The sequence below is a fragment of the Carcharodon carcharias genome, chromosome 4 (assembly GCF_017639515.1).
Source record: "Carcharodon carcharias isolate sCarCar2 chromosome 4, sCarCar2.pri, whole genome shotgun sequence".
Lineage (NCBI taxonomy): Eukaryota > Metazoa > Chordata > Chondrichthyes > Lamniformes > Lamnidae > Carcharodon > Carcharodon carcharias.
In genome coordinates this window covers 202650736-202669343 of record NC_054470.1, presented here as the reverse complement: position 1 = coordinate 202669343, position 18608 = coordinate 202650736, and the positions used below count along the sequence as shown (strand labels likewise).

General features: G+C 45.6%; 1 protein-coding gene across 1 annotated transcript in view; it reads right to left on the bottom strand.

The window, feature by feature from the left end:
* The window catches only part of spef2 (sperm flagellar 2), a 375455-nt gene that overhangs the window by 288742 nt on the left and 68105 nt on the right, over positions 1 to 18608 (bottom strand). The window contains exons 6-7 of the mRNA XM_041185381.1: positions 6173 to 6343; positions 3503 to 3643 (exon numbers count right to left, since the gene is read on the bottom strand). Coding sequence (XP_041041315.1) covers positions 3503 to 3643; positions 6173 to 6343 — 312 coding nt within the window. The remainder of the gene's footprint in view (positions 1 to 3502; positions 3644 to 6172; positions 6344 to 18608) is intronic.

Here is an 18608-nt window from a genome sequence, read left to right as displayed (position 1 = left end):
AGTGCCACGTACTAGTCAGAGTAGAAATAGCAGGATATATTGGATGAATACATGGCTGAAAGGATAGTGTGAAGGGGAGGGTTTCAGATTCCTGGGGCATTGGGACCGGTTCTGGGGGAGTTGGTACCAGTGAAAACTGGACGGGTTACAACTGGGCAGGACCAGGACTGATGTCCTGGGGGAATATTTGCTAGAGCGATTGGGGAGGGTTTAAACTAAAATGGCAGGGGGATGGGAAACTATGCAAGGAGTCAGAGGAAGGGGAATCAAGGACACGAACAAAAGATAGAAAGCGGAATAAGAAAAGTGATAGTCAGAGAAATCGAGGGCAAGAATCAAACAGGGCCCCAGTGAAAAATTGTGGGAATGGGACATGTTAAAAAGACAAGCCTTAAGGCTTTGTGCCTTAACGCGAGGAGCATTCACAATAGAGTGGATGAATTAACTGCACAAATAGATGTAAACAGGTATGATATAGTCAGGATTACTGAGACATGGCTGCAGGGTGACCAGGGATGGACCTGAACATCCAGGGGTATTCAGTATTTAGGAAGGACAGACAGAAAGGACAAGGCGGTGGAGTTGCATTGCTGGTTAAAGAGGAAATTAATGCAATAGTGAGGAAAGATATTAGCTCTGACGCTGTGGAATCTGTATGGGTAGAGCTGAGAAACACTAAGGGGCAAAAAAACGATAGTGGGGGTTGTACATAGACCCCCAAACTGTAATGGTGATGTTGGCAATGGCAGTAAACAGGAAATTAGAGATGCATGTAATAAAGGAACATCTGTAATTATGGGTGACTTTAATCTGCATATAGATTGGGCAAATCAAATTAGTAACAATACCGTAGAGGAGGAATTCCTGGAGTGTATATGGGATGTTTTTCTGGACCAATATATTGAGGAACCAACTAGAGAACAGGCCACCCTAGACTGGGTATTGTGTAATGAGAAAGGAATAATTGGCAATCTAGTTGTGCGAGGCCCCTTGGGGATGAGTGACTATAACATGATAGAATTGTTCATCAAGATGGAGAGTGACGTAGTTGATTCTGAGACTAGGGTCCTGAATCTTAATAAAGGGAACTATGATGGTGAGGCGCGAGTTGGCTGTGATGGATTGGGAAATGTTACTTAAAGGGATGATGGTGGATAGGCAATGGCAAACATTCAAAGAGTGCATTGGTGAACTACAACAATTGTTTATTCCTGTCTGGTGCAAAAGTAAAACAGGAAAGGTGGCCAAACCCTGATTTACAAGGGAAATTAGAGATAGTATTAGATGCAAGGAAGAGACATACAAATTGGCCAGAAAAAACAACAGACCTGAGGATTGGGAGCAGTTTAGAATTCAGCAAAGGAGGACCAAGAGATTGATTAAGAAGGGGAAAATAGAGTACGAGAGTAAGCTTGCGGGGAACATAAAAACTGACTGTAAAAGTTTCTATAGGTATGTGAAGAGAAAAAGATTGGTGAAGACAAACGTAGGTCCCTTACAGTCAGAAACAGGAGAATTTATAATGGGGAACAAAGAAATGACTGACCAACTAAATACATACTTTGGTTCTGTCTTCACAAAGGAGGACACTAATAACATACGAGAAATGTTGGGGAACACAGAGTTCAGTGAGAGGGAGGAACTGAAAGAAATCAGTATTAGTAGGAAAATGGTGTTGGGGAAATTGATGGGATTGAAGGCTGATAAATCTGATAAATCAGGGCCTGATAATCTACATCCCAGAGTACTTAAGGAAGTGGTCCTAGAAAATCAAGTCCCCTCAGGATCTTATGTTTCAATCAAGTCATAAGAGATTAGTGTGTAAAATTAAAGCACATGGGATAGGGGGTAGTGTATTGAGATGGATAAAAAACTGGTTGGGAGACAGGAAACAAAGAGTAGAAATAAACAGATCTTTTTCTGAATAGCAGGCAGTGACTAGTGGGCTACACAGGGATTGGTGCTGGGACCCCAGCTAATCACGATATATATTAATGATTTAGATGAGGGAATTAAATGTTATATCTCCAAATTTGCAGATGATACAAAGCTGGGTGGGAGGGTGAGCTGTGAGGAGGATGCAGAGATGCTTCAGTGTGATTTGAACAAGCTGAGTGAGTGGGCAAATGCATGGCAGATGCAGTATAAGGTGCATAAATATGAAGTTATCCATTTTGGAAGCAAAAATAGGAAGGCAGATTATCTGAATGGCTATAAATTGAGAGAGGGGAATGTGCAATGAGACCTGGGTGTCCTTGTACACCAGTCGCTGAAGGTAAGCATGTAGGTGCAGCAGGCGGTAAAGAAGAGAAATGGCATGTTGGCCTTCATACCCAGAGGATTCGAGTAGAGGAACAGGGATTTCTTGCTGCAATTATACAGGGGCCTTGATGAGACCAACCTGGAATATTGTGTGCAGTTTTGGTCCTTATCTGAGGAAGGATGTACTTGCTATAGAGGGAGAGCAGTGAAGGTTTACCCGACTGATTCCTGGGATGGTGGGACTGACGTAAGGTGAGATTGAGTTGGTTAGGATTATATTCGCTGGAGTTCAGAAGAATGAGGGGGGATCTCATAGAAACCTATAAAATTCTAACAGGACCAGACAGGGTAGATGCAGGAAGGATGTTCCCGATGGTGGGGGAGTCCAGAACCAGGGGTCACAGTCTGAGGATATGGGGTAGACCATTTAGGACTGAGATGAGGAGAAATCTCTTCACCCAGAGAGTGGTGAGCCTGTGGAATTCGCTACCACAGAAAGTAGTTGAGGCCAAAACATTTTATGTTTTCAAGAAGCAGTTAGATATAGCTCTTGAGACGAAAGGGATCAAAGTGTATGGGGAGAAAGCAGGAGCAGGCTATTGAGTTGGATGATCAGCCATGATCATAATGAATGGTGGAGCAGGCTCAAAGGGCCGAATGGCCTACTCCTGCTCCTAGTTTCTATGTTTCTATGGACAGAGTAGATAGGGAGAAAGTGTTCCGATTGGTGAAAGGATCAAGAACAAGAGGACACAGATTTAAGGTAATTGGCAAAAGAAGCAATGGAGACATGAGGAGAAACTTAACCACGCAGCAAGAGGTTAGGATCTGGAATGTACGGCCTGAGAGTGTGAGGGAGGCCTCAAGAGGGAAATTGACTGTCACCTGGAAAGGAAGAATGTGTGGGGTTATGGGAAGAAAGCAAAGCAGTGGCAGGAGGTGAATTGCTCCTTCAGAGAGCCAGCACAGACATGATGGGCCGAATGTCCTCCTCCTGTGCTGTAACCATTTTGTGATTTTCCCCAGTATCTAGGCCCACATTTGTTCCTATATCATCATCACCAAAACCAGATAAAACTTCCTGTCTCTGCCCCTCATACTGATCTCCCAATCCATGGCAAAGCACCTGGCCCCGTGCAAATGGTTGTTTTGTGTGCTAAACACGTAGTGTAAATGCAGGCTATGGTTAATAACACCTGAAAGGAATTGCTCCCTGTCACCAGCTGCGGACAGTCCCTACCTCAGCTTCCTTCTTCCTCAACTCCTCTTTGCGTTTCTCAATGTCTCTAGCCATGCTTCGTGGCATCGGTTTGGCAATATGGATCAGTGATGCCTGAACCTTAGCCATCAGCTCTTTATTTCTCCTCTTCGCTTTCCAGAGCTGAAGCAAGTAAAAAGAAACGAGTGTTATACTGGCACAGAGCGTCCCTTTCCCAAACTCTCTCATCTTCTCTCTCTCTGTCTCCCTTCCCCTATTTCCCAGTCTCTCTCCTGCTCTTTCCCAGTCTCTCTACCTCTTTTTCTAGCCTATTTCTTTGTCTCTCTCTCTCTCTCTATCTCCCCCTCTTTCCCAGTCTCTCCTCCTTTTTCCCAGTCTCTCCTCCTCTTACGAACATACAAACATGCAAACAAGAAGCAGGAGTAGGCCATTCGGTCCCTCAAGCCTGCTCCGTCATTCAATAAGATTATGACTGATCTGATTGCAACCTGAAATCTGCATCCAGCCTAGTCCCGCTACCTATCACCCCCTTGCTTACCAAGAATCTATCCACCTCTGCCTTAAAAATATTCAAAGACTCTGCTTCCACCGCATTTTCAGGGAGAGAGTTCCAAAGGCTCACGATTCTCTGTGAAAAAAATTTCACCTCATTTCCATTTTAAATGTGCAATCTCTTATTTTTAAACAGTGACCTCTAGTTCTAGATTCTCCCACAAGAGGAAACATCCTCTCCACATCCACCCTGTCAAGTCCCCTCAGGATCTTATATGTTTCAATCAAGTCACCTCTTACTTTTCTAAACTCCAGCAGATACAAGCCTAACCTGTCCAACCTTTCCTCATAAGACAACTCGCCCATTCCAGGTGTTAGTCTGATAAACCTTCTCTGAACTGCTTCCAATGCATTTACATCCTTCCTTAAATAAGGAGACCAGTGCTGTACACACTACTCCAGATGTGGCCTCACCAGTGTCCTGTACAACTGAAGCATAACCTCCCTACGTTTGTATTCAATTCCCCTCACAATAAATGATAACATTCTATTAGCTTTCCTCATTACCTACTGTACCTGCATACTAATCTTTTGTGATTCGTTCACTAAAATACCCAGATCCCTCTGAATCTCAGAGCTCTGCAATCTCTCACAGTTAGATAATATGCTTCTCGTTTATTCTTCCTGCCAAAATGGACAATTTCACATTTTCCCACATTATACTAAATTTCCCAGATCTTTGCCCACTCACTTACCCTGTCTATAACCTTTTGTAGCCTCCTTAAGTCCTCTTCACAATTTACTTTCTGCCTATCTTTGTGTCATCAGCAAATTTGGTAACCACCCCATCCCTTCATCCAAGTCATTTATATAAATTGCAAACAGTTGAGGTCCCAGCGCGGATCCCTGTGGCTCACCACTCGTCACATCCTGCCAACCAGAAAAAGACCCATTTATGCCAACTCTCTGCTTCCTGTTAGCCAGCCAATCTTCTATCCCTGCCAATACGTTACCCCCCGCCCATACAATGAGCCTTTATTTACCGCGTAACTTTGATGTGGCACTTTATCTGGAAATCTAACTACAGTACGTCCACCGGTTCCCCTTTAACCAAATCATTCCCAGCCTCTCCCCCTCCCCCGCCCCACAGTCCCCCCCGACCCCCTCCCCTCCCCCTCCCCCACCCCCACATTACCCCCTCCCCCACTCCCCCCTCCCCGGCCCATCCCCCTCCCCCCACAGTCCTCCCCGCCTCCCCCGCCCCCAGTCCCCCCCACCCAGTCCCCCACCAAGTCTACACCCCCTCCCTGCCCTCCCAGTCTCCACCCCCCCCCTCCCTGCCCACAGTCCCTCCCGCCTCCACCCCAGTACCCCCCCTGTCCCGCCCCCCAACAACAAGACCCCCGCCCCCCCCCCCCCCCCCACACCCAGACACCACCCCCCAGTCTCCAACCCCTCCCCCGGCCCCCAGCTCCCCCCCAAAGTCTCCCCACCTCCCCCGACCCCCCCCCCCCCCGTCTCCCCCCCTCCACTGTCCCCCTAGTACCCCCCCCAGCTCCCCCCAGTCTCCATCCCTCCCCCGCCCCCCCCGTCTCCCCCCCTCCACTGTCCCCCTAGTACCCCCCCAGTCTCCATCCCTCCCCCGCCCCCACCAGTCCCCCTGCCTCCCCTGCCCATTTCCCCCCCCCCTCCCTGCCCCAGTCTCCCCCCCAGTACCCCCCATGCCCCCACACCCACCCCAGTCCCCCCCGCCCCCAGCCCCACCCCCACCCCAGTACCCCCTGCCCCCACCCCAGTCCCCCCTCCCCCGCCCACCCAGTCCCCACCCCCCCCCAGTCCCCCTCTCCCCCGCCCCCCCAGTCCTCCTCCCCTTCCCAGTCCCCCTCCCCCACTCCTCCTCTCCACTCCCAGTCCCCCTCCCCCATTTATCCCCACCCCAGTCCCCCTCCCCAACTCCTCCCCCCTGCTCCCCCACAGTCACCCTCCCCCCCAGTCCCCCCCCACTCCTCCCCCCTCCCAGTCCCCCTACCCCACTCCTCCCCCTCCCAGTCCCCCTACCCCACTCCTCCCCCCCCCAGTCCCCCTACCCAACTCCTCCCCCCCACTCCCACTCCGCTCCCCCCCAGTTGCCCTCCCCCGCTCCTCCCCCTTCCCCCCCCAGTCCCCCTCCCTCTTTTCCAGTTTCTCCCAGTGTCTCACTGTTTCCACATTATGGATCCGCTGTTGTTCCTGGATGTTCTGTTCTTTTTGTAGTTCCTCCTCGTGTTTCTGGTTCTGCTGCTCTTTCATTTCTTTGCCCAGAGCCACAAAGTGGTTGGAGACATTCCGCAGCATCACATCAACTTCACGCGGAATCATCGTCTTCAGACGCTAGAAGGAAATGAAGAGATAAACTGGGAAAGAGGTCATGAACGATGGAGTTACAGCACTTTCTAGCAGAGAAGGCAGCTATTCTCATTGTTTCATTGGAGCGATGGCCTTTCACACAGCAATGGCCAGTATAGATATCAAGTAACCGGAGCAAAAACAAATCCCACTTCCCTGTACAATCCCAAACTAATCCCATTGCCCCACTCGCTCCCCATGTGCCTGTATCACCACCTTCTATATATTATATATTAATGATTTAGATGAGGAAACTAAATGTAATATCTCCAAATTTGCAGATGACACAAAGCTGAGTGGGAGGGTGAGCTGTGAGGAGGATGCAGAGAGGCTTCAGTGTGATTTGGACAAGCTGAGTGAGTGGGCAAATGCATGGCAGATGCAATATAATGTGGGTAAATGTGAGGTTATCCACTTTGGTAGCAAAAACAGGAAGGCAGATTATTATCTGAATGGCTATAAATTGAGAGAGGGGAATGTGCAATGAGACCTGGGTGTCCTTGTACACCAGTCGCTGAAGGTAAGCATGCAGAAGCAGCAGGCGGTAAAGAAGGCAAATGGTATGTTGGCCTTCATAGCCAGAGGATTCGAGTACAGGAGCAGGGATGTCTTGCTGCAATTGTACAGTGCCTTGATGAGACCAACCTGGAATACTGTGTGCAGTTTTGGTCCTTATCTGAGGAAGGATGTTCTTCATATGGAGGGAGTACAGTGAAGGTTTCCCCGACTGATTCCTGGGATGGCGGGACTGACATATGAGGAGAGATTGAGTCGGTTAGGATTATATTCGCTGGAATTCAGGAGAATGAGGGGGGATCTCATAGAAACCTATAAAATTCTAACAGGACTAGACAGGGTAGATGCAGGAAGGATGTTCCTGATGGTGGGGGAGTCCAGAACCAGGGGTCACAGTCTGAGGATATGGGGTAGACCATTTAGGACTGAGATGAGGAGAAATTTCTTCACCCAGAGAGTGGTGAGCCTGTGGAATTCACTACCACAGAAAGTAGTTGAGACCAAAACATTGTATGTTTTCACAAGGAGTTAGATATAGCTCTTGGAACGAAAGGGATCAAAGGGTATGGGGAGAAAGCGGGAGCTGGCTATTGAGTTGGATGATCAGCCATGATCATAATGAATGGTGGAGCAGGCTCGAAGGGCTGAATGGCCTACTCCTGCTCCTAGTTTCTATGTTTCTCAAGGGCAACTAGGGATCAGCAATAAATGCTGGCCCAGCCAGTGAAGCCCACATCCTGTGAATGAATAAAAATTTTTAAAAATCAACTGTATTTAAATTCCACCAGCTGCCATGGTGGGATTTGAACTTGTAACCACAGAACATTGGCCTAGGTCTCAGGATTACCAGTCCAGTGATATTACCACTATGCCACAGTCTCTTCATAAATGTGTTCAAATACCCATCACCTATTTCCCTGAACAATATAAATGACATTAACAAACCTTACCAATGTAATTACACTCAGACTCATAGACATCTATAATCACAGAAGGAGGACATTGTGTCTGCACCAGTCAACAAAGATCTGGCTACCCTAATCCCATATTTCAGTGCTTGGCTCATAGCCCTGGAGGTTATAGCAATGCAAGTGAGGATCTACATACTTCTTAAATGTTACAAGAGTTTCTGACACAACCACCCTTTCAGCCAGTGAGCTCCAGACTCCCACCACCGTCTGGGTGAAAACATTTCTCCTCAACTCCCCTCTTAGCCTTCTTCCCCTTACCTTAAATCTATGCCCCCTGGTTGTTGACCTCTCTACTAATGGAAAAAGTGCCTTCCTATCCATCCTATCTATGCTCCTTATAATCTTACACACCCCTATCAGGTCCCCTCTCAACCTTCACAACTCCAAGGAAAACAACCCCAGTCTATCCAATCTTTCCTCATAGCTCAGGCCCTCCAGTCCAGGCAGCATCCTGGTGAATCTCCTCTACACCCTCTCCAGTGCAATCACATCCTTCCTATAATGTGGTGACCAGAACTGCATGCAGTATTCCAGTTGTGGTCTAGCCAATGTTTTATACAGTTCCAGCATAACCTCCCTGCTCTGGTATTCTATGCCTCGACTATTAAAGGCAAGTATCCCATATCCTTCTTAACCACCTTATCTACCTGCCCTGCTACCTTCAGGGATCTGTGGATATGCACACTAAAGTCCCTCTGATCTTCAGTACTTTCCAGGGTCTGACCATTCATAGTGTAATCCCTTGCCTTGTTTGCCCTCTCCAAGTTCATTACCTCACACTTTTCTGGGTTGAATTCCATTTGCCACTGCTCTGCCCACCTGACCAGTCCATTGATATCCTCCTGCAGTTTCCGGCTATCCTCCTTACTATTTACCATCCGACCAATTTTCATGTTATCCGCAAACCTCTTGATCATACCCTCTACATTTATGTACACCACAAACAGCAAGGGCCCCAGCACTGAGCCCTGCAGAACCCCACTGGAAACAGACTTCCAGTCACAGAAATATCCCTGTACCATCACCCTCTGCTTCCTGCCTCTCAGCCAATTTTGGATCCAATTTGCCTTGGATCCCATGGGCTCTTACTTTCTTGACCAGTCTGCCATGAGGGACATTATCAAAAGCCTTGCTAAAGTCAATGTAGACCACATCAAATGCATTACCCTCCTCTCATCAACACTCCTGGTTACCTCCTCAAAAAATTCAATCACATTTGTCAAACATGACCTTCCCATAACAAATCCATGCTGACTATCCCTGATTAATCCGTGTCTCTCCAAGTGCAGATACATTCTGCCCCTCTGAATTCTTTCTAGTAACTTCCACACCACCGAGGTTAGACTGACTGGCCTGTAATTTCCTGGTCTATCTCTTCCTCCCTTTTTTAATAATGGGATAACGTTAGCAGTCCTCCAGTCCTCTGGCACCTCACATGTGGCCAGAGAGGATTTGAAAATTACTGCCAGGGCCCCGATATCTCTTCCCTTGCCTCCCTCAACAGCCTGGGATACATCTCATCCGGGACTGATGATTTATCCACTTTTAAGGCCACTAAACCCACTAGTACCTCCTCTCTCTATCTTAATTTCCTCTAATAGTTCACAGTCCTCCACCCTGATGTCTATACCTGCGTCGTCCTTTTCCATTGTGAAGACCGGTGCAAAGTATTCACTGAGGACTGTACCCACACCTTCCGGGTCCAAACACAGATTACCTCTATGGTCCCTAATTGTCTCTACTCTTTCCCTTGTTATTCTCTTTATATGTTTAAAAAAACACTTTGTGTTTTCTTTATTCCACCCAATGCTTTCTCATGCTCTCTCTTAGCTTTCCTAATTTCCTTTTTAAGTTCCCCTCTACACTTTTTACACTCCTCTAAGGACTCTGCCGTATTGAGCCCTCGGTATCTGCCATAAGCTTCTCTTTTTTCCTTAATCCTGACCTTTATGTCCCTTGACATCCAGGGTTCTCCAGACTTGGTTTCCCTCCTTTGTCTTTACGGGAACGTATTTTCCCTGTATTCTCACTATTTCCTCCTTGAATGTCTCCCACTGCTCTGACACAGTTTTATCTGCAAGTAGCTGCTCCCAGTCCACTTGGGCCAAATCGTATCTCATCTTAATAAAATTAGCCTTTCCCCAGTTTATAACTTTTATTCCTGGCCCAACCTTATCCTTTTCCATAACTATCCTAAATCTAACTGAGTTATGGTCACTATCTCCAAAATGCTCCCCAACTGATACGCCTTCCACCTGCCCGGGCTCATTTCTGAATATTAGGTCTAGAACTGCCCCCTCCCTTGTTGGGCTTTCTACATACTGGCTAAAAATGTTTTCTTGGATGCAACTTCATAATTTTGCTCCCTCTCTACCTTGCACACTAAAACTATCCCTGTTAATATTTGGGTAGTTAAAATCCCCGACTATTACTGCCTTATTATTCTTACACTTCTCTGAAATTTGAACATATTTGATCCTCTATCTCTCCCTGACTGTTTGGGGGCCTATAGCATACAGCCAACAGCATGTTTGCCCTTTTGCGTTTTTTACTTCTGTCCATATGGCCTCATTCAATGATTCTTCCAAAATATCATCCCTACTCACTGCTATAATATATTCCTTGATCAATATTGCGACCCCCCCTCCCTCCTCTTCTATCCTCCTCTCTATCTTGTCTGAATACCCTAGAACCAGGAATGTTGAGCTGCCAATCCTGTCCTTCTCCTGCCAAGTCTCGGTCATAGCTGTGATATCATACTCCCACATGCCTATCTGTGCCCTCGGCTCGTCTGTCTTATTCCTCAGGCTCCTTGCATTAAAATATATTCCATTTAGCCTTGTTAAACTCACTTCTTTCTTATCTAGTCTATGTTTCCTCTGCCTTCCAGACTCACTTACTAGCATTTTAACTTCTAATTCCATCTCAGCTTCTCTCCCATCTGAATTACTTTCCAGGATCCCATCCCCCTGCCAACTTAGTTTAAATCGGATTGTTAATCGATAAGACATTGACAGATTCCTCACCTGTCTTTAGTTTAGAACTTTGGAAAACACAAGAACAATCTTTCAAACTAATCAAAAAGAAACAAAATTATATTTTTTTTTATCTGTGTCTCACAGCACAGTTAAAGCAACCATTCAAAGATCCCATATTCCCCCTTCAAACAAACATTTTTCTTCTTTACCATGTATAAATAATTACAAAACAATCAAAGAAAATATCGGTTTTCCGTATCCTCAATATAAAGCAAGGCGTTCCCCCCTTCCAGTACATCTAATCATCCCTTAGAGCAAGTACCTTTCTTCGTAAAACAATCTGGCAATTGGTGACGCGTATCCACCCATTTTATTTTGGAAATCTCTCATCTTTCCAACATTTCCTTCATGCTAGCAAGGTCAATCCTTGACCATTTTTCAGGGACACCCTTTGTCAAATGAACATTGAACCAAAGAGAACAGTTATCCACATTGCATTCTATGGGCAAACTTTTCTCAGATTGCCCCTTGTATAGGATTTCCTTCAGTATATGAGATAAGTACACCCCATATCTATTGCTTCTACTAACGCCAGTGTTTCAGCAGCCAAGGCGCTTTTAACTACCCTTTTAAATTTTTTCGCTTCTCAGGCCAATGGACAACACTCATTATTCTTTCCCACTAAGAATATGATGAACCCTGCTGTGCTAGAGTATCCATCTGAAGATTGGCATGTGAAGCATCACTAGACATGACTAACCTCATAACTTCTGAATCACCCAAGGCTGGAAACTTGAATGTGCATTTCTCTGAATTTAATTTTTTTAATGTTTATTTGCACTCAGAACTTCCTCAACTGTACCACGTAGTGCTCGGTTCCAATCCATGGCATCAGGTCTAGTGAGTGCACAACCTGTTCACCTGTCTGATCAAACTTCTTAATTGGTCTGCTTCTTCCTTGGATGCGAGATCGTCTTTTTGTGAGAACATGGCCCAATTTATTGGAATGTGCTTGGCATTTTCGAATTTAGATTGTTGATTCATTCCTGACTTATTCTGTGTAATGTCTAACCCAATATATTTAAAGGCCCCTGAAGCCTGACTTCCAGCCTTAAATTCCTTCTTTATTTTATCTACCGCCCACTGCTCAGATTCTGCAGAACCTCCCCACAGAAAATCATCAACATGCATCATAAAGATGCCTGTGAGTTTCTCCAACTCTTTGTTTGTCATCCTTTGTCAACTTATTGTTATGATCAGAAGACATGAAGAGAAGTATATATGTCTGTATCATCCTGGCTACATTATAAACTTCTTTTTAAATGAGCAAAAGGCTGGACTGACAAAATGGCTGCAGCTGACCGCACTGTGGTAGTTCTGGCAGTTTATGAGCAATTTAAAAATGGACGAAGGCTAACTCATCAAATTCCTGGAAAGTAACACTCATTGCATTGTATAAACATTCCAGCCAAGCCAACACAAAGGGCAAGTAGATAAGGTGTCTGCACCAGCCAGCACTGGACAAAGGCAGAGGTATTTGGACTCATGGTGTGCTAATGGTTCTACCTGTTCAAAACACAATGGGTTTTAACAAGGGAGCCTCGTTAGCTGAATAGCTCGACCTGAAACCACCCTGTCACATGATCAAGACTTGCGCTATTTGAATTGCTTTAATTATACAGCTTTTGGGTTCCATCTTCTGTCACTGTTTAACCTCAGAAGAGAAGCAGGACTTCAAACTAGCAGCCTGCCTCTGTCTACTATTTACCATCTAACAGGTAGCAACAGAAAAAGCTCTGCCCCAGGTTTAAATTGCCTGGCCCTCATCTACATTGTGTTCTACTGGAACATCTAGAAAAGCGGATCACCCTGCAACAGTTTCAGCCTGCTAACATCTAAAGGAAAACACTATTGGACGTTTTGATTCATGGCTCTCATGAAACCATGAGCGGAATTTTCCCAAATTTGCACCAAGTGCAGTAGCGAGCAGGTAAAATGAAAACCCGGTGGCTGGAACAAATTTTAAAACACAAGTAACTTACCACAGCAAATTCCTTTTCCCTAACACTAAGGAAATGCCAATATTTGATGCCCAGATAGTTGTTCAGCAAGGGATTTACATGGTGAAATTTTGGCAGCCCTTAGCACAGAACAATTGGAAGCTGTAGCTAAGGAAATACAGTTAATATTACCCAGCAAAATCAAAAGAAGTTATCTGACCCAGTCATTGGTGGAAGATTTAGATCTCATGTTACCAGTAGAGCAGTTAGATGTAGGGCTCAATCATGCCTCTGAATCCCCTCCCCTAGTCAATTTCAAGCTGAAGCAGCTCAGGTTACAGCTAGAATTTCAGGAAAGGGAAAGAGGATTCCAGCTCTGAAAACTGGAAACAGAGTGAGCAGCTCAAAGGGCGAGAGCGAGAGCAGACAGCTAGCTGCAGCAAGGGAAAACGTCTCTCTACTGGGCAGCATCCCCTATCCCCCTAACCCAGACCCACTCTCGGAGGCCCTCAAGAATGTGAGATTCCTTCCCAAATTTGAAGAGAGTGATGTGGAGTCATTTTTTTTTAACCACCTTTGAGAAAGGAACAGGGCAGCTAAAATGACCCTCAGAGATCCGGACATTTTTAATTCAAGGGCAGCTGTCAGGGGGAGCCCAAGAGGTCTACTCCACGCTGCCTTCTGAGGTGTCCGTGAATTACGAGCAGACCAGGGCTGCCATCCTAAGTGCCCACGAGTTGGTCCCAGAGGCATATCGCCAGCAATTCTGGAACACTCGTAAGAAGCTCACAGAAACCTACATCGAGCTGAAAGCCTGAATCGAATCACCTTCAGCTAATTGATAAGATCCATAAGAATCCCACGCACCTATGAGGGGTTGTGTGAGCTAGTGCTGTTGGAGGAATTTAAAAATTGCCTCCCCTCCAACCTGCAAATGCACTTGGAGGAACAGAGAATCCTCACAGCCCAGGATACAGCTATGGTCTCACCCATAGGCCTGGAGACTTAGGCAAACCCTTTCCAAACCATTCCCATGAGCATTGGACAGATAAGCAGGGCGAACTAAATAGGAAAGATCCCCTCCCTGAACAGAAAAGACAAAAGAGGATGTGAGAAGCCCCCCTGCAGTTTGAAAGGGGAACTCTCAGAGGCTGGTGTGTTCTCATTGCAACAAAATGGACCATTGCAGACCCGAACACTGGCAATTGCACAGCAAGCCAGCTGGCCTAGTGGGGCTTCACATGACTAGTCCCCTGGAGGATTCCCCAGTGAGTAATGCAGCAGAGCCTCTCGCTACAGAAACACACCCCTTGGACAATGTGGCATCGTGTGTGTCAGAGCCGGACAAACTCCCAGAGAGCTTCCAGAGTTTTGTCCTGTCAGGAGCGATGTCCCCCTACCCGTCCCTAACTCTGAGCAAGTCTGTGGTACTGCTCAAGGCCACAGTGGCCACTCAGTCCTTAATGCTGGAGGGAAATTTAAACCTATTCCCCTGAGTCCTCCCTGAAACAGCTGTTTACCGTTTCCCAATTATTCCTGGGGTTCATTTCCTGTCATAGTTACCCACTTCCTGTCGTCTGCTAGAGCTACCAAACAGGTCTCTCTCCTCATTTCTTTTGTTTGTGGTTCTTCTTTTGTATTGATGCTTGCGCCCCCTATCTAAATGGTCTTGAAGAGCTGCCAGCATCGAACCCTCCATCTTTTGTGTTACCGCAGAAGGTCCCACTGGTGCCACGAGTGGCCGGAAATGAATGTTTCCCCCAAATATTTTTAAAGTTTCACACATCTGTCCCAAAAGCATATCTCTTTCTGAGAATCTAATTCCAGTCAAGACCAGGAGCTTATCCATGTTCAATACTTTAGCACAGTCCAACAATTTGAAAGCAAGCACTGAATTAGGGATCATCAAATAGAATTTCTGTAAACTAGTATATAACCTGTTAAATTCCATGATATATTCTTCTATGGAATAAACATCCATCCTTCTAAATTGATCAAAATCTGACCATGCCTATATGCATTTAACAGATAATCTTTCCTCTAAATTCTGTCCAAAAGTTTGAAAGAGATTATCCAAACTGTTCCTCAGTGTCCCATTGATGAGCTCTAACTCTGAAAATACTTTGCACCTGATCCTGCTTCTGTTGGGAAGCCAAGGCACCAATGCCATCCTTGCCTTTACTTTGGTAAGGACGTAACCCATGTCCATGTATCCACTTCATTCAGCTTCACAGAGTAACGGTGGAAAATCATACCCGGTTTCAGCCATTCCTCTCCAAAGTAATTCCAATTACAATCCTCTGTCTGAAAAGGTTCTTAGTTTCCAATTTTCACCTTTAGGCCAACAATCCTCTGCTACCAATGTTTAACAGGATCCACGCTGGTTGGTGAAGTCAAAACTATCACAGAGCCTTTCCTTGCTGAGAGTTATTGGCTTTGTCTAGCGTCAACACTACTCGCCCACACCCAGTTTCCCAGCTATCCCCTATTTATGTGTTCAAATACCCATTACCTGCTTCCCTTAACAACATAATTGACATTAACAAAATTTAACAACATAATTGATAAGACATTGACATGCTTATCCAACATCCAATACTAGATGAGTAAAAATTTCCTCCAATTAAAATTTGAGAAGAGTGAAGGCATTATTTGAAAGATCATTAAGCTGAAACCTTATTCTCTTTCCACAAATGATGCCTGACTTCTTTAGTACTTCCAGCATTTCCTTTTTTCATTTCAATCATTTTCAATCCCGACTTCAAACTCTGTCCTCGAGCTACCAACTCCATCCTTCTCCACTGAAAACAGTCTGAGACCAGGCTAAACCAAAAAGAGAATTTTAAAACCAATACATTGCTTGACCGGGAGCCAATGTAGGTCAGCGAGCATAGCAGTGATGGGTGAACAGAACTTGCTGCAAATAAGGACACGGGTAGCAGAATTTTGGTTGAACTCAAGATCACAGAGAGTAGAATGTGAGAGACCTGCCATGTGTGCATGTGTATATGTGTTTATGTGATTTTCTGCATGTATGAGCGCATGTACATGTGTGTGTGTGTGTGTGTGCGTGAGAGTGTGTTTATGACAGTGTGTGCCTGTGTGTGTCTGTGACAGGGTGTGTGTGTGTACGTGGGTGGGTGGGTGTGTCTGTGCGTGCATGAGTGTGTGCTGTGTGAGGGAGAGTTTGTGAGATTATGTGTGTGCGTGAGAGAGAGAGAGAAAGTTTGAGATTGTGTGTGAGTGCGCGTGCGAGATTATGAGAATGTGTGCTTGTGAGAGATTTTCTGAGACTGTGTGTGAGAGTTTGAGTGTGCATGTGAGAGAGACAGTTTGTGAGTGTGTGTGTGACTGTGTGTGAGTTTGTGTGAGCGTGTGTGTGAATTTGAACGTGTGTGTGTGAGAGACAGTTTGTGAGTGTGTGTGTGTGACTGTGTGAGAGAGTTTGTGAGTGTATGTGTGAGAGAGAGTTTGAGACTGTGTGTGTGTGTGAGAGAGAGAGTTTGAGAGTGTGTGTGTGTGTGTGTGTGACTGTGTCTGTGAGTTTGAGAGAGTGTGTGTGTGAGTTTGTGATTGTGTGTGTGTATGAGAGGCAGTTTGTGAGAGTGTGTGTGTTTGGGAATGGGTGACCAACCGGGAAAGCAAGAGGACTAGACAGGCAGTTCAGGAATCTCCTGCGGCTATTCCACCGCAAAACAGATATACCGCTTTGGATACTGTTGGAGGGAATGGCCTCTCAGGGGAAAGCATCAACAGCCAAATTCGTTGTACCACGGTTGGCTCTGCTGCACAGGGGAGGAGTAAAAAGTGTGGGAATGCAATAGTTATAGGGGATTCAGTTGTAAGGGGAATAGATAGGCATTTCTGTGGCCACAAACGAGACTCCAGGATGGTATGTTGCCTCCCTGGTGCTCGGGTCAAGGATGTCTCAGAACGGCTACAGGACATTCTGAAGAGAGAGGTTGAACAGCCAGTGATCGTGGTACAAACGACGTAGGTAAAAAAAAGGGATGAGGTCCTAAAAGCAGAATATAAGGAGTTAGGAAGTAAGTTGAAAAGTAGGATCTCAAAGGTAGTGATCTCAGGATTACTACCAGTGCCACGTGCCAGTCAGAGTGGAAATAGCAGGATATATCAGGTGAATACGTGTCTAAAGAGATGGTGTGAGGGGGAGGGTTTCAGATTCCTGGGACATCGGGACTGGTTCTGGGGGAGGTGGGACCAGTAAAAACTGGACGGGTTACACCTGGGCAGGACCAGGACTGATGTCCTGGGGGAATATTTGCTAGAGCGATTGGGGAGGATTTAAAATAAAATGGCAGGGGGATGGGAACCTATGCAAGGAGTCAGAGGAAGGGGAATCAAGGACACGAACAAAAGACAGAAAGGGGAATAAGAAAAGTGATAGGCAGAGAAATCAAGGGCAAGAATCAAACAGGGCCTCAGTGAAAAATATTGGGAACAGGACAAGTAATGTTAAAAAGACAAGCCTTATGGCTTTGTGCCTTAACGTGAAGAGCATTCGCAGTAAAGTGGATGAATTAACTGAACAAATAGATGTAAACAGGTATGATATAGTTGGAATTACGGAGACATGGCTGCAGAGTGACCAGGGATGGGAACTGAACATCCAGGGGTATTCAGTATTTAGGAAGGACAGACAGGAAGGAAAAGGCAGTGGAGTTGCATTGCTGGTTAAAGAGGAAATCAACATAATAGTGAGGAAAGATGTTAGCTCCGACGATGTGGTTATATATAGACCCCCAGACTGTAGTGGTGATGTTGGGAATGGTATTAAACAGGAAATTAGAGACGCATGTAATAAAGGAACATCTGTAATTATGGGTGACTTTAATCTGCATATAGATTGGGCAAATCAAATTAGTAACAGTACCGTAGAGGAGGAATTCCTGGAGTGTATACGGGATGGTTTTCTGGACCAATACATTGAGGAACCAACGAGAGAACAGGCCATTCTAGACTGGGTATTGTGTAATGAGAAAGGAATAATTGGCAATCTAGTTGTGCAAGGCCCCTTGGGGATGAGTGACCATAATATGATAGAATTCTTCATCAAGATGGAGAGTGACATAGTTGATTCTGAGACTAGGGTCCTGAATCTTAATAAAGGAAACTACGATGGTATGAGGCGCGATTTGGCTGTGATGGATTGGGAAACGTTACTTAAAGGAATGATGTTGGATAGGCAATGGCAAACATTCAAAAAGCGCATGGGTGAACTGCAACAATTGTTTATTCCTGTCTGGCGCAAAAGTAAAACAGAAAAGGTGGCCAAACCATGGTTTACAAGGGAAATTAGAGATAGTATTAGATGCAAGGAAGAGGCAGACAAATTGGCCAGAAAAAACAACAGACCGTAGGATTTGGATCAGCTTAGAATTCAGTAAAGGAGGACCAAGGGATTGATTAAGAAGGGGAATATAGAGTACGAGAGTAAGCTTGCAGGGAACATAAAAACTGACTGTAAAAGTTTCTACAGGTATGTGAAGAGAAAAAGATTGGTGAAGACAAATGTAGGTCCCTTACAGTCAGAAACAGGGGAATTTATAATGGGGAACAAAGAAATGGCTGACCAACTAAATACATACTTTGGTCCTGTCTTCACAAAGGAGGACACTAATAACATACCACAAATGTTGGGGAACACAGGGTTTAGTGAGAGGGAGGAACTGAAAGAAATCAGTACTAGTAGGGAAATGGGGAAATTGATGAGATTGAAGGCCGTTAAATCCCCAGGGCCTGATAATCTATATCCCAGAGTACT